This window comes from Oncorhynchus mykiss, chromosome 27 (genome assembly GCF_013265735.2).
Source record: "Oncorhynchus mykiss isolate Arlee chromosome 27, USDA_OmykA_1.1, whole genome shotgun sequence".
NCBI lineage: Eukaryota > Metazoa > Chordata > Actinopteri > Salmoniformes > Salmonidae > Oncorhynchus > Oncorhynchus mykiss.
This window is the reverse complement of record NC_048591.1, coordinates 10,187,501-10,213,641: the sequence shown is the minus strand read 5'-3', so window position 1 is coordinate 10,213,641 and position 26,141 is coordinate 10,187,501. Positions and strand designations below refer to the sequence as shown.

The 26,141-nt window shown below is 47.6% G+C and overlaps 1 protein-coding gene across 2 annotated transcripts; it reads right to left on the bottom strand.

Moving 5' to 3' along the window:
- Positions 1-36: 36 nt before the first annotated feature.
- On the bottom strand, positions 37-19,962 carry LOC110507517 (smoothelin-like protein 2). Of its 2 annotated transcripts, none has more exons than XM_036965432.1 (10): positions 19,809-19,962; positions 18,736-19,519; positions 5,121-5,202; positions 4,769-5,011; positions 4,565-4,627; positions 4,386-4,452; positions 4,099-4,242; positions 3,306-3,429; positions 2,072-2,223; positions 37-1,032 (listed from the first exon to the last, which is right to left on the bottom strand). In XM_036965432.1, the coding sequence occupies exons 2-10, from the start codon at positions 19,270-19,272 to the stop codon at positions 906-908; spliced, it is 1,539 nt and encodes a 512-aa protein (XP_036821327.1). In that variant the 5' UTR covers positions 19,273-19,519; positions 19,809-19,962; the 3' UTR covers positions 37-905. The 2 variants fall into 2 exon arrangements, with proteins under 2 accessions (XP_036821327.1, XP_036821328.1); XM_036965433.1 differs by having other exon boundaries at positions 3,306-3,426.
- Between the last annotated feature and the right edge of the window lie 6,179 nt (positions 19,963-26,141).

The window sequence follows — 26,141 nt, the reverse complement described above, 5'->3', positions numbered from 1 at the left end:
TACTATAAAATAATGAAGTAAAAAAAAACTTAGGAGTGTGTGAAACAAGTGACAATTTATTTAGGATTTATTTTTGTCTTTTTTTTTGTCTATGAAAATCAAATAAAATCACAACCATAACAAGAACACTATAAGAACATAGACCATTTTACCTTTGCACCGAGTTGATGCATATGTGCAGTTCATCTTTGCAGTTCTAGCTCTTTAAATAGCAAACCATTCAACTTTATAGTGAGTGTACTTGGGTTCCTCTGTTCAGCTGATGAAAAAGCTAACTTTGGAATAGCTTTTAGTTTGTGCTGCAATGCAAGGCCTTTTGTAGACACAGTTGGGTCTGAGAAACCACAGTGGGACAATAAAGTCAAGGAAGCCTGAACAAATACATATCTAGAAGGAACCAAATGATGATAGCATCCTATTTAGACTGATTTGTGTCAATCCTCAGGACCCTCGTCCTTTGTCCAGTCTTATAGGCCTACTGTTCAAGACCTTTTGCAGCTTCTTCAATGGGACTACTTTTTCTCCTCAGCAAAGAGTTGATTCTCCCATTCTCTCAAACAGCAACTGTGCCAATATAAGCCTTAAAAATGGTCAGTCACCAAATAAAGGGAGAAAGATCCTTCCCCTCTCTCTGAAATGTAACACAGACTTTCAGGGAATAAAAACCCAGCCACTCATACACAAACAGGAATAATATAGCCTGTTCTATTTGTGAATAGCTGTGAGCACTCAACATAGCAGAGTGAAACATCTCTCAAACTGAAGAAATACTTGTAATACTCTGTCCATTCCAGCAGGGGGAAGTGTGGTTCTCTCAGTGTGCATTGCTGCTGTCCCTGAAAGCAAGAGAGTGATGGTGGTGGTGGGGCGGTGATGTCGTCGAGTAGCTGCCAGGTCATCGTTCATCACTCAAACTTGCGCAGGTGGTTGTACATGGACTGGACATAGGTAAAGACACACATGGGGTCAGGCTTGCGCCCCATCACCATCATATCGTCCACCTCGATGAGCCGGTCACAGCCCGCCTTCTCCCTGGATCAGACAGAGAGCACAGTACAAGTCAGGAGGAGTCTAGGCCTATCTATGTCATTTCTTAGTTAAGGGGGCTGATATGTCATTACCCTGATCCCAGATCTGTTTGAATTGTTTTCCCAACTCATATCTATGGTCAATCGATGTTGTTGGCAAGACAGCACAAACAGACCCAGGACCAGACTAATAGATCACATGGAACAATGTGGACTAATTAAGAAATAAGTCCCGGGGGGGGTGTGGTATACGTCCAATATACCACGGCTAAGGGTTGTTCTAAACACAACGCAATACGGAGTGCCTGGACAACAGCCCTTAGCCGTGGTATATTGGCCATATATCACAAACCCCTGAGGTGCCTTATTACTATTATAAACTCTTTACCAAAGTAATTAGAGCTGTAAAAATAAGTGTTTTGTCATACCCGTGGTACACGGTCTGATATACCAAGGCTGCCAGCCAATCAGCATTCAGGGCTCGAACCACCCAGTTTATAATTTGTGGCATAGTACAGAAGCTCATGTGTTAGAACTATCTCTGTATGTGGTTAGATGCACACACGGTTTTGATCTTTATTTTGTCTGTGCTCTGGATGTATCCATGTGCCAAGGAGGACTTTGGGAGGCTGTGTTGCAGCAGCGGTGTTCTTAGTAGTGAGGTCAGGCTGGAGGAATGTGAGAGGAGAGGATGGAAGCAGACCAGAGGGAAAGGAAGAGGCGGTTACTGCGGGGACCCGGGGAGAGGAGAGGGTATTCTCTGGCAGCGGCTGCCTCGCTGGCGTAACGTGTGGGCTATAGACACTCTTCACCAAGATGCAACAGGAACATTGTAAGATCATCTCAGTGCTACAACGTTTTATGTATCAACGCCATTTATGCCATTTCTATTTGTATGGTGGCCAGGGACACTGTGGATACTACTCTAGTCTACATAATGAATAGATGACAGGAGTGCATGGAGAAGTTAAGCCATTTCTCAGTGTATAATGCACTATACAGGGTGTATGGATAACGCTTGTTACAATGTAAAAGTCACTTACTCCGCTGTTCCGAAGGCCAGCTCAAAGTTGTGCTTGCGGTCGGCAGGCGTCAGCACGTTGTAGTCAAACTCAGTGGGGAAGAAGGAATGGACCAGGGCACAGAAGGCCATGCCGTCGCTCCAACTGGACGAGAAGTTCTGGATGTCTATGTTCTGGGGACGGAGAGACAGAGTTAGGAGTGTGTGGTTGTGTGTGCGTGCGTGCGCGTGTGTGTCTGGACTGTAAGTGTGCGTGGTGTATTTGCACATGTGTTTAGCGGGGGGGGAATGCGGAGACACTGTGAAAGAGACGTAACAATAAACCAGACATACGAAAAAGACCTATAAAAATGATTGGCTACCTATTCTAACTTTATGAAATTACCTCTCCCAGGTTTCTCTGTCGGTCCCACTGTCATAACGGGGGAAACAAAAGAGGTCTGTTGAATGGTTCTCTATCCTCAATTCCTCTCCCTGCATTCCTTTCTCTCCAATTGGACATGCTTTCAGAACTGTGTCATTTCACTTTTTTTGTGTGTCCTTAGACTAGCCTATAAAAGCCTCAGCGTGTCAGTGGGAAAATCCAGCTTGTCATGTTTGTCGAGCGCCAGGCGAGTCTCTAGTTTGAGTGTGAGGAGGAGCAGCCTGCGGGAAGCGGCCGGTGCTGCTCGCTGGGCCGGCCTTGGCCCGTGACAGCTCTCTGTTTAACCAGAGCCACATGGACAGACTGGCACAGCTGCTGCTGCAGAGTGAAGCCAACAGCCCTAGCACTGAGCCGTAACTCAAACACTCACGCATGCACAGACAAGGATATGCATGCTCACACACAGACACATATACGCATACACGCGCGCACGCGCGCACACACACACATACACACGCACAAATGCACACACAAACATTCAATATAATACAATAATACACTAAGTTCAGTATGCAGCATAACCATGGCAAGGTGCATCTCATTAGCACATTAACGCTCCGCTACATGCTAATGGTTTAAGCCATGGAGAAACTAGGGGTGTCATTTCACTACCCTGTTCAGGAACTAGCAAAAACGACACAGACTGCTCCTGTGTAGTGGGTCCATTTTAGGTGAACAGATGACAGTTCCATATTCATTACCTTTGTTCCTGGCTGCTATAGAGCTGTATTCATAACGGGTGGACCTGATCCTAGATCAGCCTCTAGTCTGAGGTGGTTTGTGAATACGGCCCAGGTCTTTGTTCCGGTGTGTTCTGTCACCACAGTCTCACCTGGTATCCTATGGTTTTGGAGCGGCACCACTCCAGAAGAATCTGCTTGATGCTGCTGGCACTGGACACACCAAAGCTCTGAGAACGCTTCAGCTTGGGCTTGGGGTCCATGGGCTTGGGCCTACTGAGAGGAACGGAGACAGGGGTCAACACGATGAGCCAGAAAACATGACAGAAGTCGTCTCCCCATTCGCTCTTGTCTCTCCCCAAGTGTACACAAACACGCACACTCCCTTTGGTTTGGCGGTGGTTTTCCACCATTGTTAAATCCACTATGAGAGAGTGTGCAAGTGTAGAGATTTGTAATGCAACCGAAGTATGAGTTTTATTTGTATTTAATAGTTATTATGGATCCCCATTAGTTCCTGCCTTGGCAGCAGCTACTCTTCCTGGGGTCCAGGAAAATAAAGGCAGTTTATACAATTTTCAAAACATTCCAATACATTCACAGATTTCACAACACACTGTGTGCCCTCAGGCCCCTACTCCACTACCACATATCTACGGTGCAAAATCCATGTGTATAGTGCCTATGTTCGTGTTGCTTCACAGTCTCCGCTGTTCCATAATGTGTATTTTCATCTGGTTTTTTTTTCAATCTAATTTTACCGCTTGCGTCAGTTACTTGATGTGGAATAGAGTTCCATTTAGTCATGGCTCTATGTAGTTCTGTGAGAGTTAAGAATTACCCAGAAGAAAGGAGGGATAATACAAGGGAAAAGGAGAGGACCTATCAGTTTAGGGACGGATGGCATGGAAAGAGAAATGATGGTGGGAGGAGAGAGGGTGGTACCTGCTGGCTTCAGAATCCAGCCTTTCAAAGATGGACCGGCGGGCCTGAGCTCCAAGGTTGCGCGGCAACGTCTGTGACCTCACCAGCTCCCGCCTCCGCTCCACTCCCCTTCCAAAAGGCAGGTCCCCGCCCACATCTTCCACCCTGCGGGTCGGAGAACGGAGGAGTGTCACACATCAACTTGGGCCACAATGAGGCCATTCGAAATGGCAAGTGGGTTCTGGCATGTGGGTTCAAGCATGGACTATCTCACTTCTCTAGGACTGAGTAAAGAATAGTTCACTCACCCGTCTGTGTTGTGTTGGATGAGGCCAGAGTAAGTCACTGACTTCGGGGGAGCGGACAAGGACTTTTCTGCAAATGACAAATCAAAGAACAGAGGTGGGAAACTGTGGGAAGAAAACATGGTGTGAGTCTGGTTAGTTCCAGTTCTAGAAACAAGCCTGACTTGATAGATCCCTCTTACCTGACAGTCGAGGAGAGCCCAGACCTCGGCTGAGACTGGGGGTCCATGTCTTCATAGACGACACTGAACAACAAAAGGACAAAGAGTGCAACAAATCAAAGGATATTATGGCTTACGGAGCAGAAGAACCATAGAAAGATATGAAAGTCGAGAGTTCAAATATTTGGTCTGGACAGCTTTTAGCTGATGTCTGGTCCCTCTTACCTGGTTGAATTGGGGATTCTTGGATGGCTTGAGGCTGGTTGTTGGCAGTATGCTCTGATACAGGCGAGGGCTTAGAGCGTACGGGACTGGCGGGAGATTCGCTCTTCATAACTGAGGGGTCAGCCGTCTTGGTTGTGGCGGTGATGGGTAGGTGTGGCATCCGCATGGCAACAGGGGCCGTGCTTTCATGAGGGACGTTGTTATTGGCTGGCGAGCTCAATCCATATGACACTGTCGAGTTTTCTGATTGGACAAGCATTGAGAAAATAAATCCCCTCATACAGTACATGGACAGTGTGTATGGTTGTATTTCTACTGCAGCTGAGATGGGAGAGAATAGAACAGGCATTACCTGGGGTAGTAGAGTGTCCATTCTCCAGTCCAGGGGATACAAGGTCCGGATCCACCTCTATCGGCTCCTCACGTTCAATACTCTACAGGAGACAGAGAGAGAACCACATGAACACCCCACCCCACAGTGCTCAGGTGTCACAATATCTTCAACAACAGTATTTTGAAGACAGGCCCTTTAAACATATGAATATCTCTCGGGTGACATAATATGCACGTTATCTGAGACATCATCAGATCAAGTCATTTGAGAGTGCAGACATGTTTCAACTTCCCATTAATGGCATCCATTTTCTCCGTTTTTATCTCATTGACCGTGTTACTAGCACACCACATCTATGACTTTCATTAGTAAGTGACTGGGGCTCAGTACACTGTGTGCCAGACTAACCAGCCAATCCACAGAGGAGCCTTTCAGGAAGACAACCAGGAAGTGACCGAGGGCTGTGTGATTTGTCTGTGGAGGATGTGTCACGTTTCTGTCTTGTTCCTTCTTGCTCTTTCTCTCTCTCACACATACTCACACATGCAATACAAGTTATTCTATACAGCTTTATCAAAGAAATTGTACATTCCTCCCAGTGAAAATAAAGTCAGTAATTGAGCTGTAGGGGAGAGAGGAGCCAGGTGACCTCAGCAGAGAGGAATGCTGCTGCTGCTGGGTTGTGTGTGTGTGTGTGTGTGTTACAGCATTAGGAGGGCCGATGGGAGCAGAGAGCTGGGAACAGCTGGCTGTCCCACTGGGAGAAGGTGATAGGGGGAGACAAATTTCCCCCGCTCAACCATGGAAGCCCCTGAGCCCCGATCAACCCTGATGCTCTGGCTGAAACTCAAAGCTCCTCCTGTCTTGGTGTGTCCCAGCCATGGAAACGTTCTGTACTAAGTCACACTTCTCCTCCTGTCTGAATGGGCCACCAGACACGTGTGTGAGACTGTGGTGCTCTGGGCCTGAAGATAAAAGTAGGTAAATCTTTTCGGGTATAAACGATCGAACGTAGAGTGTACCACCGGCTATGTTGAATCTGATCTTAGATCAGAAATAGTTCTGCAGCTAAACTGTATTGAGAACGGAAGGAAGGCACCTTTCAAATCATCTCTATTGTGTTTGTGCATTTCAGACAATGTTAAAATAGTGTGGAGCTCAACCCAGTGTGTGCAGTCAGATCTGCTGTCATGAGCTGCCCAGATACAATGCTATATTAAAGAGGATGACCCGGAATCAAGGCAAACCCCACAGTGCAACACCAACACTCGCACCCATGCACGCACACGCACAGGCTGGAGCACACAAAAGCCCCTTTCTCCGCTTTCCTGGAACAACAAATCCCCCAACCCTGAGAGTGCGTCATCGAATTATCAGTGGAGAACTATAAAATATTAGGAGGAAATCGTGAAATTAAGTAGAAAATGTGGAAAAGCCCTCAGTCTGCTACACAGACTCACGATAGAGAGAGGAGGGGGGAGGGGGGGGGTCAGTCTTAGCCTGCAGGGCTGAATGAAAGATGAAACCCCCTGTCCTGTGGGTTTAGTTTCTACATTTGTGTTGTCTTAGAAGCAGTGTTGCTGGGCACACACCATTGTAGCCATTCTAGGAGCCTCTACTCTCTCTTCTTCTCTCTTGCACACCTGACCTGAGAGAGGATCTCTACCTTAGAATCTCCCCATTCAGCCCTACTCAGCAGGACTGTAACCCCACCTTTAAACACTACAATGCATCTCTCTCTCTCTCTCTCTCTCTCTCTCTCTCTCTCTCTCTCTCTCTCTCTCTCTCTCTCTCTCTCTCTCTCTCTCTCTCTCTCTCTCTCTCTCTCTCTCTCTCTCTCTCTCTCTCTCTCTCTCTCTCTCTCTCTCTCTCTCTCTCTCTCTCTCTCTCTCTCTCTCTCTCTCTCTCTCTCTCTCCTCTCTCTCCTCTCTCCCTCTCCCTCTCCCTCCCACTCTCTCCCACTCTCTCCCACTCTCTCCCACTCTCCCTCCCTGACGTGCTTCAGCACAGTACAGACACAAAGCATCAGGGCCAACACAGCATTCAAAGGAATGAAACTAATATAGGCTGTGGTGGTAGAGTGGGACAGTGGGTTCTTCCAGGCACATGGCTATTTCATATGGGTTTAAATATCACAGCTGTCCCATGTGATCTTGGCCAGAAATGCCATGGGTGGGAATTTTTCCTACCTGGCAACGTGCCATAGAAATGTTGATGTGCAAACACAAGATCATCTAAGAGGATTGTTATATCGCGAGTCTTGCAGTTCCGATGAAGTTTCAATGAAGGGGTGCAGCGTGTTACAAGGCTGACATGCCATGGCCCCTAACTTTGTGACATTTCAATAAAGAGCGTTAGCTAGTTGAAGTCCAGTCGGGACGGAGTCGGAGATGAGGCGGTTGATTTTGAGACGATTAGATGAGAGGATATTCAAGCCTGTTTCCCGGGATGACATTTGACATTCTTGGAACATTGAGTGGTTGTGGAATGGAACGTGAAAACAATGGAGGCATGCTGTGAGAGAACACTGGGCCTGGGGAGTTGAGTGGGGGTATGACAGTATGTTGGGCACAGTGTTGGGCACAGAAACAGAGATCTTATGGACAACAACGCCACCCTGCCATACAACGAGCCTCACTCGTACAACTTTTCCCCATTTTCCATTGATCACATACTTTGTTCTTTAAACGCTTCACGACATCGCTGTCTCAGTCACCATTTCCAAACAAAAAAACACAAGCAAACACAATAGAAGGGAATATCTTATGCATAAACAATGCTATTGTAGTCTACGGTAAACAGCATTCAAACACATGCTTTCAATGCACCATCACGATGATTTAATAAGACAATTAGAGGGATAGAAATATATTGTGACTAAAAGGTACAGTACCCATTCAGGCGTGTACAATACATGATCACATATTTGACTAACTCCGCAACCCCTTCTGAAGTCAATTGAACAACACGCACACACACACACACACACACACACACACACACACACACACACACACACACACACACACACACACACACACACACACACACACACACACACACACACACACACACACACACACACACACAGAGAGTTATAAAGAGGTCTTCACTCTGTAATTTGCACACAGGAACAGGGAAATCCTCACGGAGGGAGAGACACATAAAAAAAACACCTGTTCCTCAAAAGACCCACAAAGCCTACAATTTAGCAGGGAGACCCAGGCCGGCGCCTTGGTCCTACAGAAATGGAGGGGGCCCTTTGAACACTTTCTTTACATCACCTGACTACAGGGGGCCCCTGCCTTATCTGATGGGGGTGTGTGGGAGCTAGGCTGTTTGGCCGAGCACGCACACACACGTGCGCAAGCACTCACACACAGGCCCTTGTATTAAATTCACTGGGCACGCATACCCTTTCTCCTCTACTCCCCTCTCTACACCTGCTTCAGGATCACTCCTCTGTTACTGGGGTTTTCCAAGGTTTCAGTCACAAGGCAGGGACCATAAAATGCTGTCAAAGGTTAAGAATAGATATACTCCAATGTCACTGACATACAGATAAGACAACCTTATGTTCCCGGCTGGATGTCACGGAAGACCATGTACCACTGAGAATGTGTGACCACATTCTGCATTATTTACATTTGCAGTGAGAGAGTGGGATGATGACTTGAGCAGCCTTCTGTGACACACTGTCTGTCCTGTCCAGTCTGTCCCCCTCTCCATCTCTCCTGTCTGGTCTGTCCCCCTCTCCGTCTCTCCTGTCCTGTCTGTCCCCCTCTCCGTCTCTCCGGTCTTGTCTGTCCCCCTCTCCGTCTCTCCTGTCCGGTCTGTCCCCCTCTCCGTCTCTCCTTTCCTGTCTGTCCCCCTCTCCGTCTCTCCTGTCCGTTCTGTCCCCCTCTCTGTCTCTTCTGTCCTGTCTGTCCCCCTCTCCGTCTCTCCTGCCCTGTCTGTCCCCCTCTCTGTCTCTCCTGTCCTGTCTGTCCCCCTCTCCGTCTCTCCTGCCCTGTCTGTCCCCCTCTCCATCTCTTCTGTCCGGTCTGTCCCCCTCTCCGTCTCTCCTGTCCAGTCTGTCCCCCTCTTCGTCTCTTCTGTCCGGTTTGTCCCCCTCTCCGTCTCTCCTGTCCTGTCTGTCCCCCTCTCTGTCTCTCCTGTCCGGTCTGTCCCCCTCTCCGTCTCTCCTGTCCGGTCTGTCCCCCTCTCCGTCTCTCCTGTCCGGTCTGTCCCCCTCTCCGTCTCTCCTGTCCGGTCTGTCCCCCTCTCCGTCTCTCCTGTCCTGTCTGTCCCCCTCTCCGTCTCTCCTGTCCTGTCTGTCCCCCTCTCCGTCTTTCCTGCTGGCTATGGAACGGTCAGGGGGTTAAAAATAAAGTTTAAACTGCTCTGGGGTAGGGGGACGGTGAGGGAGGGTGTGAGGGAAGGGAGATGGGACCGTCTCCCGACTCCCCAGGACAGCACAGCAGTTGGCACCTAAGAACTCTGACATCTCCAAGATCTGAGAGGTTTAGTAGTCTGCTCTCGGGTTACAAGGCACCAGCTGTGGAAGACATGGGTATACCAGCCTCCCAACACCAAAACAAATCAATAAAACCTGGTGATATGATACGGCTGTCTGATGATTCAATCAGTTAAGTTAGAGGTGATAGGACACATGCTCCGATCTGACGCTTACCCTCTCTAGTCCATACAGTATGGCTGCATGAAAAGCGTGGAGTCAAACCACCGCACACAAGTCTAATACAAACCCCTAATTCGTACTATACATTTGCTGTTCTTGTCTGTCTGTTTGGAAAATGTCAAATGTAGAAATATAATATATATTCTGGGCCCAGGGCCCTCTAGAACGATGAACGTAGAGGACGGTGAGGTCGTCCACTAAACAGTGAATTATTAACCTGTAACCACGGCGATGGAAATACAGGGCATTGTATGGAAGTAATTAGGAGAGCCAGGGGCAGTCTTGGAGGGGAGTGGCCAGCCAGCCAAGCCCGGCTCGCATGCCTCTCTCAATCCCCCTTCACCCCTGACCCTGGCCTCTCTCTCTTTCACTCTCTTGTTCAATCTCTCTCTCGCTCAAGCTCTCTCTAGCTCAATCTCTCTCTCGCTCAAGCTCTCTCTCGCTCAATCTCTCTCTCGCTCAAGCTCTCTCGCTCTCTCTCTCCCTCCCTGGGTCTGTCTCTCAGGCTGAGCTCCACTGTATTAATAGCCATGCTGAGGGGTTTGTGCCAGGAATCTGGATCCCTGGGCTGGATGGCTGGATGGCCTGGCCCAGCCAGGGGACACACAGACAGGCAGAGAATAAAAGACCCTGCTCCATTGTGGGAAAGCTATGAATTTGGGAGGGGAGTCTCTGTGGCTGTGCTGGAAATGTGAAGCGTATTTATCATGGGGATAAACACAGACGCACACACACACACGCACACCCACAGGCTTGAACGCACACAGACACACACGCACACACGTACACACTCACACAAGTGCTCTTGAAAGACTTGTGATGGGAACTTCCAACTCTGGCACGTAAAGTAGAAAGCATACACCGGTCTAATTAAGTTCCCAAGACATTGTCTGAGAATGTGACCATTTTAATAGGGAAAAGAAGCTGAGTTGGAGCTGTTTGATGTTGCTGAGTTGCTCCCATCATGTTTCTCGCTTTTAAAGGGCCTGAGTGGAGAGATCTGGTGTTGGGGGCAAGAAGGGGTCAATGATGCCATGCCGGGCAAGATCACATCTCTGAATCTCTGAGAAACAGATGATTACCCAATGTTGGCCACAGTGGAGGCTGGTGAGGGGAGGACGGCTCATAATAATGGCTGGAACGGAGTAAATGGAATGGCATCAAACACATGGAAACCATGCGTTTGATGTATTTGATACCATTCCACTCATTCCACTCCAGCTATTACTACGAGCTCATCCTCCCCAATTAAGTTGCCACCAACCTCCTGTGGTGGGCCAAAGATCCGCATCAGGAGAGGAGTGTGAGATGTGAGGTCAAGATGCATTCCTCTGGGCACCATGGAAGAGAATAGCTTGTCTGGTGGGATAGATGAGGATGGAGGACAGGTGGAGCTGATCTGACTCCTGAGGTGTGTGTTGGACCATCCACTAGAGTGATGAAAACAACGGAGAGCTGCTCACATTTGCATTGTGTGTGTGTGTGTGTGTGCACGCGTGTGTGTGGGGAGAGGGAGGGGTTGTGTGTACGTGCGTGTATGCATGCTTGCACAACTTACGCGTGTGTGTGCCACAGGAGGTTGGTGGCACCTTAATTGGGGAGGATGGACTCGTGGTAATGGCTGGAGCGAAATAGGTGGAATGGTATCAAATACGTCAAACACGTGGTTTCCATTTTGTTTGATGCCATTCCAGTCGCTCCGTTCCGGCTGTTATTATGAGCCGTGCTCCCCTCAGCAGCCTCCATGTGTGCATACAGTGGCAAGAAAAAGTATGTGAACCCTTTAGAATTACAATTATACGTTTTCATGTCTTTATTGAACACATTCACAGTGCAGGGTGGGAAAAGTATGTGAACCCTTGGATTTAATAACTGGTTGACCCTCCTTTGGCAGCAATAACCTCGACCAAATGTCTGTAGTTGCGGATCAGACCTGCACAACGGTCAGGAGGAATTTTGGACCATTCCTCTTTACAAAACTGTTTCAGTTCAGCAATATTCTTGGGATGTCTGGTGTGAACCGCTCTCTTGAGGTCATGCTACAGCATTTCAATCGGGTTGAGGTCAGGAGTCTGACTGGGCCACTCCAGAAGGTGTTTTTTCTTCTGTTGAAGCCATTCTGTTGTTGATTTACTTCTGTGTTTTGGGTCGTTGTCCTGTTGCATCACCCAACTTCTGTTGAGCTTCATTTGCCGGACAGTTTGCCTGACACGGAACCCGAACCGGCTACGCGCGTGTGCCATCGCGCATAAATTTAACGCAATCATGACACGCAGGTTAAAATATCAAAACAAACTCTGAACCAATTGCATTAATTTGGGGACAGGTTGAAAAACATTGAACATTTATGGCAATTTAGCTAGCTAGCTTGCACTTGCTAGCTAATTTGTCCTATTTAGCTAGCTTGCTGTTGCTAGCTAATTTGTCCTGGGATATAAACATTACAACGATGACCGGCAACACAGTTCGTCTTTCAATCACCCACGTGGGTATAACCAATGAGGAGATGGCATGTGGGTACCTGCTTCTATAAACCATTGAGGAGATTTGAGAGGCAGGACTTGCAGTGTGATCTGCGGCACAAATAGAACTGACTTCTATTTTAAGCCTTGGCAACGCAGACGCTCGTTGACACGCACGAGCGTTGTGCGTGCAATAATGGAATAACATAGATTTCAAAATGTATTTTGCAACGCTTGCACACGCGACGCGAGCGGTGTAGTCAGCCTGTTACATTCTCCAGCAAACTGTCTTGATAAACTTGGGAATTCATTTTTCCATTGATGATAGCAAGCTGTCCAGGCCCTGAGGCAGCAATGCAGCCCCAAACCATGATGCTCCCTCCACCATACTTTACAGTGGGATGAGGTTTTGATGTTGGTGTGCTGTGCCTTTTATTCTCCACACATAGTGTTGTGTGTAGTTTAGTTTCATCTCTCCACAGAACATTTTGCCAGTAGCGCTGTGGAACATCCAGATGCTCTTTTGCGAACTTCAGACATGCAGCAATGTTTTGTTTGGACAGCAGTGGCTTCTTCCGTGGTGTCCTCCCATGAACACTATTCTTGTTTAGTGTCATAGACTACGTATCATAGACTCGTCAACAGAGATGTTAGCATATTCCAGTCTTTAGCTGACACTCTAAGATTCTTCTTAACCCCATTGAACATTCTGCACTGTGCTCTTGCAGTCATCTTTGCAGGACGGCCACTCCTAGGGAGAGTAGCAACAGTGCTGAACTTTCTCCATTTAAATACAATTTGTCTTACCGTGGACTGATGAACATCAAGGCTTTTAGAGATACTTTTATAACCTTTTACAGCTTTATGCAACTCAACAATTCTTAATCTTGGGTCTTCTGAGATCTCTTTTATACGAGGCATGGTTCACATCAGACTAGGCTGAATAGCAAACAAAAATGTTGTGAGTGTTTTTTATAGGGCAGGGCAGCGCTAACCAACATCTCCAATCTCATCTCAATGATTGTACTCCAGGTTAGCTGACTCCTGACTCCAATTAGCTTTTGGAGAAGTCGTTAGCCTAGGGGTTCACATACTTTTCCTAACCTACACTGTGAATGTTTAAATGATGTATTCAATATAGACAAGAAAAATACAACAATGTGTGTCATTAGTTTAAGCAGACTGTGTTTGTATGTTGTTGTGACCTAGATGAAGATCAGATCTCATTTTATAACCAATTTATCCAGAAATCCAGATAATTCCATATACTTTGTCTTGCCACTGTACGTGCACACCGCGAGCCAATGATCACAAATAGTCATCTGGCTTGGAGCAGAATGAGTACTTTTCCCCCACTCATACAGTCTATCCATCAGACTATACTAGACCGTGACGAACATGCACCCACGGCACTGCAACGTAAGCCGAGCAGTCTGTTAGTAAATTGCCTGTTTGAGCAGCAGTGCAGAAGACAGAGGTTAAGTAATGTTAACAGTGCGAGTGGGGGTCCTGTGTGTGTGTGTGTGTGAGGGATTTTACGTGTGGCAGTGACAGGGAGGATTGGTTGTCAGCTGTCAGCTGATTTTAGGGGTCTTGATAATAGGATTTTAGTCCTCTCTGCTTGTACTCTATATCAGTATGTGTTTGTATGTGTGAGGTGTGTGTCTGTGTTTGCTCAAGGTGACAGTGTGAGCGTGCTCTGACGGAGTTTCCACTGATAACGCCTCACACACACACACACGTCTTATCCCCCCACCCCTCCCCTCCTGTCGGTTCACATGGCCTGGAGATGCCTCAGTCTGAGAGAAGACACACACACACACAGCCCACATGACACAACCCAGCCCAGGGCAGTGACAGGGCAGGGACCTAAGGATTCACACTGTGGTCCTGTGTTATGTAGTTGTGTTACACTAACTGTCAAAGATAACATTGTGACCTGGGTGGAATCTATCCAGTTCATCTTATAACAGGGCACAGTCGCTCTCTCTTCAACTTGAGTACACTGAGGAACGCAGCGAACGTGAGGTTTGAGGCGTGCAGGTGTGGTCTGTCTGAGAAAGCATGCCTGTGTGTGAATTCTATCGCATGCTACAAGGGAACAGATGTGAAGAGGAGGTCTGTGAGAGGAGGGAATGGGGGAGTGGAAGAGGGGGCCCTGACTCACTCCTGAAGCCCAGAGAAGGCGTGTGGAGTCTGGGGATGGCTGGGTCTTGTGCGACCCTCTCCTCTAATCCCCTCCTCAGTCAATGTACTTCAAATGAGGTAGAATGTCGACACAATAGTCCTTTGAGACCGCAGCTATGTTGGAGTAATTGGCAACAGGCAGCATTGTGTGACTCCTCGGCAGAGACCGGACAGACTGACTGACATAGGTGGCCGTGGAGGATGAGAAGGAGGACGGAGGAGGAGGAAGAGGAGAAGGAAAGGAGGGGGATGAATAGGGAAGAGTAGGGAGGAGGAGGAGGTTGGAGGAAGAGGAGGAGGGGGAGGAGAAGGAGGGAGGAGGTGTAGGATGGAGGAGGAGGATTCCTGTCTAGGGAGTTTTTCCTAGCCACCATGCTTCTACACCTGCATTGCTTGCTGTTTGGGGTTTTAGGCTGGGTTTCTGTACATCACTTTGAGATATCAGCTGATGTAAGAAGGGCTCTATAAATACATTTGATTTGAGTATCAAAAAGCCCAGTGAAACCCACTGCCTGTCCTCTGACTCTGGGAGAGCTGGTGTGTGCTAGAAGGGACTGAGGGGAACTTGTGATGAACTGTGCTCAGCCAAGTAAGACTCAATAAAAACAGGGCCCAGTTAGGACCAGAGGGCTCTATAGAGGCTCTGCACATGAGAGAGAGGGAGCGAGAGGTGGGGGGTTAAAGAGAAAAAAAGAGATACAGAGATTGAGAGAGAGAGAGAGAGAGAGAGAGAGAGAGAGAGAGAGAGACTCATATCTGCATCAGAGTGTCAGGTGTCCAAGGCACAGTCGAGCACAGGTGGAGACGTACTGTAAGCAACCCTATAGTGAAAGTGCAGACCCAGGGCAGGCCCGCACACATCCCAATTGGCTGTGCTCTTTCAGTACGGTGACGCTTAACTCCAGGGCTGCAAAACCATCTTCAGATGTGCCTGGAGGTCCCCAGCACAATCAGCTACCTCCTTCAGACCTGCTGAAACAGCCCCATCTGACTTTATGAGGTCAGCATACAGTCTCTGTACAGTCTCTCTCTATCTCTCGTCGGCTGTGTCTCGACTTGACAGTTCATGTAGATTTTGTATTCTGGTCATGGAGTTCTGGTCATGGAGTTCTGGTCATGAAGTTCTGGTCATGGAGTTCTGGTCATGGAGTTCTGGTCATGGAGTTCTGGTCATGAAGTTCTGGTCATGGAGTTCTGGTCATGAAGTTCTGGTCATGGAGTTCTGGTCATGGAGTTCTGGTCATGAAGTTCTGGTCATGGAGTTCTGGTCATGGAGTTCTGGTCATGAAGTTCTGGTCATGGAGTTCTGGTCATGGAGTTCTGGTCATGAAGTTCTGGTAATGGAGTTCTGGTCATGGAGTTCTGGTCATGGAGTTCTGGTCATGGAGTTCTGGTCATGGAGTTCTGGTCATGGAATTCCGAACATGTCTAGGCCTACATTTAAATGTGTCTACCGTGTCCACATTATGTCCGGATTCCATTTTCCCGCACTATATTTAAATGCAGTATGCATTCTGCAAACGGTGGAACAAGCTAAATCTGATAGCACAACGACATCAACTTGGTGGCGGTAGCCAACTACTGAAGCTAACTAGCCAGCTAACCTCTGAAACTAACCAGCAAGCTATCTAGCAAAGCTAAAGTGTTTGCTAACATGTTAGCATAACTCTTGCCAAGCAATTTTTTCACCTTCTAAATAAGCTAGCTAGCTAGCATTTATGAGGTCAGCGAACTCGTTCCTCACACGCTAGGAATGTATTTCATCCAACGTTTAGTGAAAAACGTTGCCTTGCACTCCCAAAACACACTTTTTTTCTGGAGACTTGTGGTCAGAGAGCTGATGACGTCGCCCACTGTATGCGCTTTCGGTAGCCTGATTGCATCCGCAAACAATCAGTCCCTGACCACCTCCTGATTGGACACAATCAGACCACAAAGCGACTTTTGTGCGTCTACACTTGTCTTTTCAATGCGATCTTCGTACTTTGATAGCAGAAGTCTGATGTAAGTGTCAAGTGTAGACATGGCCATTGAGGCTGAAAGGTGTAGATGTGGCAGTAGGGGAAATCTGAATAGGATAGCGTTTCCCTGTTGAGTTCCCGGATTAGATTCGATTTACACACACAAGCACACACACACCAATGAATAGATTTGCGTTGGATCAATAGATGAGGAACTCACATTAGTTTTCTACAGTAATATGATCCAATCTCTGTCTGGTTGTTCGGAAATTTGGAGAATGTGGAGAAAAAAGTTTTGGCCACGAAAAGGGGATCTCCAGCAATGTATTATGAGAAACAAAGGACTTCTGTTTCCTACAAACCGACATATTTACATCAGATAAGAATCCTCAGATGCTTTACAACATGCTCTGTTAAGATGAGGCGTATGACATCACTCATTTCCATACATGTTTTTGGGTTTGTGTGTGCGTGTGCACCTGCGTATGTGTGTGTGTGCGTTTGTTGCGTCTATGGCTGTGTGTGAGCAGTCACAGTTAACAGTCAACATCCGTGCCAGACTATCAAGGGTCAGTTTGCTACAGAAAGCAGCTGTGAGTTTACAACCAAATACACAGCAAAGGATCTCAGAGTGGAGAGGAAAGACTGAGAATCAAATAAAGTGAAAATCGGGAATTATAGACCTTATGAAAGATGAAAGTAACCGTTGTAGTTTCCAAAGCAGCGTAGCCATAGGGCCTTGTGTTGGGATACAGTCAAGAGAACCCTCTGGTCTTTTCCAACAGACAGTACTGTGGTTTACAATACACCAAGAACTGAGATGATAACTTTCCCAGACTTATCACTGAGTTGCCACCCAAACCTCATCAACAAGTGTCAAACTGTCCTGGACCTTAGAACCGACCAACTATGCCAGCATTAGCTTCTCATCAGCTGTACCAAAGTACACGTGTTTTGTCTTTCAGTCCCTCGCATGTTAGTCAAATGTCCCAATGACAGTCCGGATAGAGATAAGTAAGAAACAATGTACTGTGTTTATATTTGTTACTGGTAAAAGTGAAGAACATGATTGAATCCATTCTAAAAGGTTGCGCAAGCTGTGGTGCCACTCAACAAAGAGTATAGTGGGAGAAGATTCATGAGCAACAAGTTGTCAGCAACATGACAGCAGCAGTGGTGTAAAAGTGCTTAAGTAAAAATAGTTGAATGTACTACTTAAGTCGTTTTGGGGGGGTATCTGTATTTTACAGGCATTTTTTTTACAACTTTTACATTTACTTCACTTACATCCCTGAAGAAAATAATGTACTTTCTACTCCTTACATTTTCCCTGACACCCAAATAGTACTCGTTACATTTTGAATACTTAGCAGAACAGGAAAATTGTCTAATTCACACACTTATTAAGAGAACATCCCTGGTCAACCCTACTGCCTCTGATCTGGTGGACTCACTAAACACAAATACTTTGTTTGTAAATGATGTCTGAGTGTTGGAGCGTGCCCCATAGCTATCCGTAAATGTAAAAAATAAGACAACACTTGGTTCGCTTAATATAAGGCATTTTCAATTATTTATACTTTTACTTAAGTGTATTTAAAACCAAATACTTTTAGACAAGTAGGATTTTACTGGGTGAATTTCACTTACTTACTTGAGTAGGTTTCTATTAAGGTATCTTCACTTTTACTCAAGTATGACAATTTAGTACTTTTTCCAGCACTGGATAGCAGTATATGAGTATATGAGAACCATTCACTGCAGAGAGAGAAAAAGGGAGAGAGAGAAAGAAAGAGAGAGAGAGAGAAAAAGGGAGAGAGAGAGAAAGAAAGAGAGACTCTTCCCATGATCTATCACACTCAGGAAAGAGTGGTCCAATGCCAGGAGAACATCTTCTTTCTCAGACTGCAGAGGCAGGACGGACATTAAAATAAGCAATTACTTCTACCAAAAATGTTCAGCGATAGGAAATTATCCTGATTGCTTTCATCTGGTATCTACTCTGCTCACGTGTCTAAATATTAAGTTGAATATGACCCGAGTTTCCCCACCGCTGTGAAAGCTCTGACATCATCCCTGTGACATGTTCAAGAAAGTCTGTTCAACCCCCATATCATGATTTAGTTCAGACACACTCTGGATGAATCATTGCACAATCTTGACAGTCTCTCAGATCCACATACAGTCACCACCACAGAATCAAATACAACACTTTCATTTATCCCTGACCAAGATGGCTGCCATTCTCAGCCCATTCTAGAGTTTTGGAGGTTCATGACATAGTCTAATGTATCTATGTTCGCCATGACCCCAACCCAGTCTCCCCACTGTATAAGGCTACTCACGTTAGTCTTGCTGGACACAGCGAAGGTAGCTCGGCTGGAGAAGCGGGCGGCAGTGGGGCTGGAGGCTGAGCCCGAGGCTGACCCGGTCAGGGCTCCCATGCTGGGGCCACCAGCAGGGCTGGTAGGGGAGGTGGAGGGGGGGCTCGCCCTCTCCTGGCTGCTGCTGTGTGTCTGGGCCTGGATGGATGCTAGCTGGTGCTGGTGGTGGTTGTTGTTGTTGTTAGTCATCAGGGCGCCTCTGTCGCACACTGTCCCAGTGAGGAGCTCTACCTGTCGGGTAAGGGCCTCCAACTGGCTCCGGAGCTGCCGGTTCTCCTGCTGCAGCTGCGCCACAGCCCGGCCTAGGGGGCCCTCGCTGGGGTGGGCCGTCGCCTCCTCCAGACGACGCTCCACACCCTGCTTGAAGGCGCTCATGTCCACGTGGATCTCACACACGGCATCTCTCAGTGTGGCCTCGTAGCGGGCGAGCGCAGCACACACCGTCTCGCCCTCCGGAGAGGAGCCCTCTCCCTCGGCTGTCAGAGGACCTGCATCCATATCTGCTCCACTGCCTCCAGTCCCTGTGTTCCTCACTGGGTCTTCTCTGCTCTCACTGGGTCTTCTCTGCTCTCACTGGGTCTTCTCTGCTCTCTCTGGGGCTGCTCCTTCCACACTACTCCTCCTGTCTGAGTGTCTCAGACACATCCACTTTGAATGGATATTTAGGAGATGTCAGTCTTGTCAGCTGCAGCCAAACCTTTCAGATCCCATCTGTCCCAGGAAATCCCTCAGGGTGTCCTCTATCCTGCAGAGTGAAAGCTCACTTTTACAAGCCTGCTCCGAATGACAGTACTGAGGTCTATCGAAAAGCAAACATGACAGACTCTAAAATAAGTGAAGTGAATCAGTAGATAAGTAAAATGACAATCTGTGTTGAAGCCAGGCATGTGACAAGGCTGTTGTGAATTAAACCAGTGAGGTAATTGTAACTTAGTTTCAGCGAGTGTACAGTGTGTGTGTGTGTGTGTGTGTGTGTGTGTGTCAGAGAGAGAGACAGAAAGAGAGAGACAGAGAGAGATAGTAGGAACCCATACCTAAGTTCACCTCTGGAGCTCCGGTATAGTATTCCCCCTCAGCGCTGGACAGCTATGAGTGTCTGCTCTGCTCTGCCCGGCACACTGCTTTAAAACACTCCTCTCTCTCACACACTCACTCAGGTTAATCTCCTTCTTCTCTACTGGTCAGGGGGAGGGAGCAGGGATACAGAGGAAGGAGGGAGGGAGGGAGGGAGGGAGGGAGGGAGGGAGGGAGGGAGGGAGGGAGGGAGGGAGGGAGGGAGGGAGGGAGGGAGGGAGGGAGGGGCAGGCTAGATTTCCTCATTAGTTCAATTCAATTAAATTTAAGGGCTTTCTTGGCATGGGAAACACATTTTTACATTGCCAAAGCAAGTGAAATAGATAATAAACAAAAGTGAAATAAACAATAAATAATTCACAGGAAACAAACTCACAAAAAAGTTCCTAAAGAATAAAGACATTTCAAATGTCATATTATGTACAAATAGTTAAAGTACAAAAGGGAAAAAAAATAAACATAAATATGGGTTGTATGTTTGTTCTTCACTGGTTGCCCTTCTCTTGTGACAACAGGTCACAAATCTTGCTGCTGTGATGGCACACTGTGGTATTTCACCCAGTAGATATGGAAGTTTATCAAAATTGGGTTTGTTTTCAAATTCTTTGTGGATCTGTGTAACCTGAGGGAAATATGTATCTCTAATATGGTCATACATTTGGCAGTTTAGGAAGTGCAGCTCAGTTTTCACCTCATTTTGTGGGCAGTGTGCACATAGCCTGTCTTTTCTTGAGAGACAGGTCTGTGTACGGTGGCCTTTTCAATAGCAAGGCTATGCTCACTGAGTCTGTACATAGTCAAAGCTTTCCTTAAGTTTGGGTCGGGTATTCTGCCACTGTGTACTCTCTGTGTAGGGCCAAATAGCATTCTAGTTTGCTCTGTTTTTTGTTGTTGATTCTTTCCAATGTGTGAAGTAATTATCTTTTTGTTTTCTCATGATTTAGTTGGGTCTAATTGTGTTGCTGTTCTGTGGCTCTGTTGGGTCTGTTTGTGTTTGTGAACAGAGCCCTCCCAGCACTCTGTTGAAAGGAATCATCTGTGTTGATGTTGTCTTTCCCCTTTCCACATCTCCTCCCCGCACCTCTCTGATTCAGACGGGTTGGGATAAATGCGGAAGGCACATTTCAGTTGAAGGCATTCAGTTGTACAACTGACTAGGTATCCCCCTTTCCTTTCCTTCTCCTCCTAGTGTATTTGTGTCACTCTCTCACCAAGGGAACTTCTAACAGCAGGACGTTCAATCAGCATTCTGTCTCTCTCTCTCTCTCTCGTCACGGGAAACACATGTTTACATTGCCAAAGCAAGTGAACTAGATAATAAACAAAAGTGAAATAAACAATACAAATTTACAGTTAACATTTACACTCACAAAAGTGAGTCTTTCTCTCTCTGATCTCATTTCTCTTGGTTCCAAGTCTTGTCAATCACGCTGGCTGCCTCCCTCTTTTAGCCGTGCTGTCATACATCAGGGGGGGAACGGATGCTTTCTTCCTCCCCCCATACCTCTCTCTTTTCCCTCCCTCTCTCTTTCTCTAATGGTATTATTATAGGTGGGCTGACAAGATAAGAGAGATAAGACCGGACAAAATAAACTTGTGAGATTACTTTTAATGAGAGAGAGATTTACAGGGAAGATAATGACTGGCTTCGGGTAATCTGTGAACAAATCTGTGAAATTCAGTACATTCAAGTAGTGGAAAAGGCCCATTGTATAGTTGTATTGTGACGTGAACAACTATTGACCAAATTGTATTGTCAAAGTGGGTAGCGATAAAAGCTGGGTTTGAGCCTGGTGAGTGAAGGGTGAAGGGCTGCACCCCTCTTCCCCTCCCCGGCGTAACAGGACCCTAGCAGAACAAACATTCCATATCAGATTGGAGAGTGAGTGAGTGGGGGTCTGGCTGGGTTGGGGGGGCACAGTGCTTGACAGACCAATACTGCCCTGCACCACCATCACGATGAGAGCAGACAGACAGACACAAATACCTTTACATTCCACCCCACTGTTTACTGTAAACACAGGGGGGTTTGGGGGAGGGGGGGGGGGGGTATTTGATGGCATATAGACTGTCCCTCCCTCCCTCCATCCCTAATTCCCTCCCTACCTCATACCCCAGGCCTTATGTAAGTCTACCTGGCTGAGACAGCCAGCTACCACAGGGACCACAGTCTACAGTAGCCTGGTTAAACCAGACAGAATGCTGTGGTCACCAATGTTTCAATTCAAATCAAATCACATTTTATTTGTCACCTGCGCCGAATACAACAGGTAACCATGAAATCCTTACTTACAAGCCCTTAACCAACAATGCAGTTCAATAAATAGAGTTAAGAAAATAATTACCTAATAAACTAAAGTTAAAATTTAAATTAAAAAAATTGAAATAATGAGGCTATATACAGGGGGTACCAGTACCTAGTCAATGTGCGGGGGTACAGGTAAGTCGAGGGAATTTGTACATGTAAGTAGGGGTAAAGTGACTATGCATAGATAACAAACAGCGAGTAGCAGCAGTTTAAAAACAAAGGGGGGGGGGGGAATCAATGTAAATAGTTTGGGTGGCCATTTGATTAATTGTTCAGCAGTCTTATTGCTTGGGGGTAGAAGCCATGTGGTAGCAGAGAGAACAGGAGCCTTTTGGTAGCAGAGAGAACAGGAGCCTTTTGGTAGCAGAGAGAACAGGAGCCTTTTGGTAGCAGGAGCCTTTTGGTCCTAGACTTGGCTCTCCGGTACCGCTTTCCGTGCAGTAGCAGAGAGAACAGGAGCCTTTTGGTCCTAAACTTGGCTCTCCGGTACCGCTTTCCGTGCAGTAGCAGAGAGAACAGGAGCCTTTTGGTCCTAAACTTGGCTCTCCGGTACCGCTTTCCGTGCAGTAGCAGAGAGAACAGGAGCCTTTTGGTCCTAAACTTGGCTCTCCGGTACCGCTTTCCGTGCAGTAGCAGAGAGAACAGGAGCCTTTTGGTCCTAGACTTGGCTCTCCGGTACCGCTTTCCGTGCAGTAGCAGAGAGAACAGGAGCCTTTTGGTAGCAGGAGCATTTTGGTCCTAAACTTGGCTCTCCGGTACCGCTTTCCGTGCAGTAGCAGAGAGAACAGGAGCCTTTTGGTCCTAAACTTGGCTCTCCGGTACCGCTTTCCGTGCAGTAGCAGAGAGAACAGGAGCATTTTGGTCCTAAACTTGGCTCTCCGGTACCGCTTTCCGTGCAGTAGCAGAGAGAACAGGAGCCTTTTGGTCCTAAACTTGGCTCTCCGGTACCGCTTTCCGTGCAGTAGCAGAGAGAACAGGAGCCTTTTGGTCCTAAACTTGGCTCTCCGGTACCGCTTTCCGTGCAGTAGCAGAGAGAACAGGAGCCTTTTGGTCCTAAACTTGGCTCTCCGGTACCGCTTTCCGTGCAGTAGCAGAGAGAACAGGAGCCTTTTGGTCCTAAACTTGGCTCTCCGGTACCGCTTTCCGTGCAGTAGCAGAGAGAACAGGAGCCTTTTGGTCCTAAACTTGGCTCTCCGGTACCGCTTTCCGTGCAGTAGCAGAGAGAACAGGAGCCTTTTGGTCCTAAACTTGGCTCTCCGGTACCGCTTTCCGTGCAGCAGCAGAGAGAACAGGAGCCTTTTGGTCCTAAACTTGGCTCTCCGGTACCGCTTTCCGTGCAGTAGCAGAGAGAACAGGAGCCTTTTGGTCCTAAACTTGGCTCTCCGGTACCGCTTTCCGTGCAGCAGCAGAGAGAACAGGAGCCTTTTGGTCCTAAACTTGGCTCTCCGGTACCGCTTTCCGTGCAGCAGCAGAGAGAACAGGAGCCTTTTGGTCCTAAACTTGGCTCTCCGGTACCGCTTTCCGTGCAGTAGCAGAGAGAACAGGAGCCTTTTGGTCCTAAACTTGGCTCTCCGGTACCGCTTTCCGTGCAGTAGCAGAGAGAACAGGAGCCTTTTGGTCCTAAACTTGGCTCTCCGGTACCGCTTTCCGTGCAGTAGCAGAGAGAACAGGAGCCTTTTGGTCCTAAACTTGGCTCTCCGGTACCGCTTTCCGTGCAGCAGCAGAGAGAACAGGAGCCTTTTGGTCCTAAACTTGGCTCTCCGGTACCGCTTTCCGTGCAGTAGCAGAGAGAACAGGAGCCTTTTGGTCCTAAACTTGGCTCTCCGGTACCGCTTTCCGTGCAGTAGCAGAGAGAACAGGAGCCTTTTGGTCCTAGACTTGGCTCTCCGGTACCGCTTTCCGTGCAGTAGCAGAGAGAACAGGAGCCTTTTGGTCCTAAACTTGGCTCTCCGGTACCGCTTTCCGTGCAGCAGCAGAGAGAACAGGAGCCTTTTGGTCCTAAACTTGGCTCTCCGGTACCGCTTTCCGTGCAGTAGCAGAGAGAACAGGAGCCTTTTGGTCCTAAACTTGGCTCTCCGGTACCGCTTTCCGTGCAGTAGCAGAGAGAACAGGAGCCTTTTGGTCCTAGACTTGGCTCTCCGGTACCGCTTTCCGTGCAGTAGCAGAGAGAACAGGAGCCTTTTGGTCCTAAACTTGGCTCTCCGGTACCGCTTTCCGTGCAGCAGCAGAGAGAACAGGAGCCTTTTGGTCCTAAACTTGGCTCTCCGGTACCGCTTTCCGTGCAGTAGCAGAGAGAACAGGAGCCTTTTGGTCCTAAACTTGGCTCTCCGGTACCGCTTTCCGTGCAGCAGCAGAGAGAACAGTCTATGACTTGGGTGACTGGAGTCTATGACAATTTTTGGGGCCTTCCTCTGACACAGGTCTCTGAACTCCTCCCTATAGGCTGTCTCATCGTTGTTGGTGATCAGGCCTACTACCACCGTTGTGTTGTCAGAAAACTTAATGATGGTGATGGAGTCGTGCTTGGCCACACAGTCGTGGATGAACAGGGAGTACAGGAGGGGACTAAGCATGCACCCCTGAGGGGCCACTGTGTTGAGGATCAGCATGGCAGATGTGTTGTTGCCTACCCTTACCACCTGGGGGCAGCCCGTCAGGAAGTCCAGGATCCAGGTGCAGAGGGAGGTGTTTAGTCCCAGGGTCCTTAGCTTAGTGATGAGCTTTGTGGGCACTATGGTGTTTAACGCTGAGCTGTAGTCAATGAACAGCATTCTCACATACGTATTCCTTTTGTACAGGTGGGAAAGGGCAGTGTGGAGTGTGATTGAGATTGCGTCATCTGAGGATCTGTTGGTATGCGAATTGGAGTGGGTCTAGGGTTTCCGGGATGATGGTGCTGATGTGAGCCATGACCAGCCTTTCAAAGCACATCATAGCTTCCGACGTGAGTGCTACGGGCGGTTGTTATTTAGGCAGGTTACCTTCGCTTTCATGGACACAGGGACTATGATGGTCTGCTTGAAACATGTAGGTATTACAGACTCAGACAGGGACAGGTTGAAAATGTCAGTGAAGACACTTGCCAATTGGTCAGCGCATCCTCGGAGTACGCGTCCTGGTAATCCGTCTGGCCCAGTGGCCTTGTGAATGTTGACCTGTTTAAAGGTCTTACTCACATCGGCTGCGAAGAGCGTGATCACACAGATGTCCGGAACAGCTGGTGCTCTCATGCATGCTTCAGTGTTAAAGCAGCATTCAGACTGCTTTAACCAGGCTAGATCTACAGGGGTGAGAAGGAAGAGAACTCCCAACAACTCCTATCCTGTCAATGTGTGTTAATTGAATATCTGGATAAATTATGGCAAATACATTAACTTCACCGATACTTAACATTGTATTAGTGGGCTGGTAATGAGCAAAATCCACTTGCCATCCTCCAAACAATGCCTCTCACTCCCTGAGTCTCTGGGCCAAGAGCAGCTGTTTCTTTCAGTGTTTTCATAATGAATACATATGATTGAGCTCCTGGGGTGACGTCAGCCATGTTGCACCACTCAACACTTGTAAATGTCGGACATGATTAGTGGGACGAACCAGGGGAGTATACAGACTTTGTTGTGCTCTGCCTATCTACAACAAGTGTTTGTTATTGTACTTGAATCCCTAACCGTCTAACACTCTAGTCTGCTGTAAAGAGTGGCTAATGACGCGTGACGAAATGAACTCACGGATGTTTGTGGTTCGTGGTTCAGCTCTGGACCTCACCGGGCTGCTGAAGAAAGGGCTCTTTGGATGTAAAACTGAGATCCCTGATAGCGAAGTTAAGTATTGCGCAATCAAGTAGTAGTGACACAAAAGCAGGAAGTCAGAGAGACAAAAAAAGCATGACGCATGCATAGTCACACGCCTGTTCCTACACTCTACTCTGGCTTCATTTCAGGGAATTGTGTTGGGCCGCACATGACATGATGACACCAACTCTCGT

Excerpts from the sequence above, each read along its gene's own strand:
- LOC110507517 (XM_036965432.1), bottom strand. The coding sequence starts at position 19,272 with ATGGATGCAGGTCCTCTGACAGCCGAGGGAGAGGGCTCCTCTCCGGAG. Across the intron at positions 5,012-5,120 it reads TGGACACTCTACTACCCCAG|AAAACTCGACAGTGTCATAT; the intron begins GTAATGCCTGTT and ends TTGTCCAATCAG. Across the intron at positions 4,628-4,768 it reads AGAATCCCCAATTCAACCAG|TGTCGTCTATGAAGACATGG; the intron begins GTAAGAGGGACC and ends TTTGTTGTTCAG.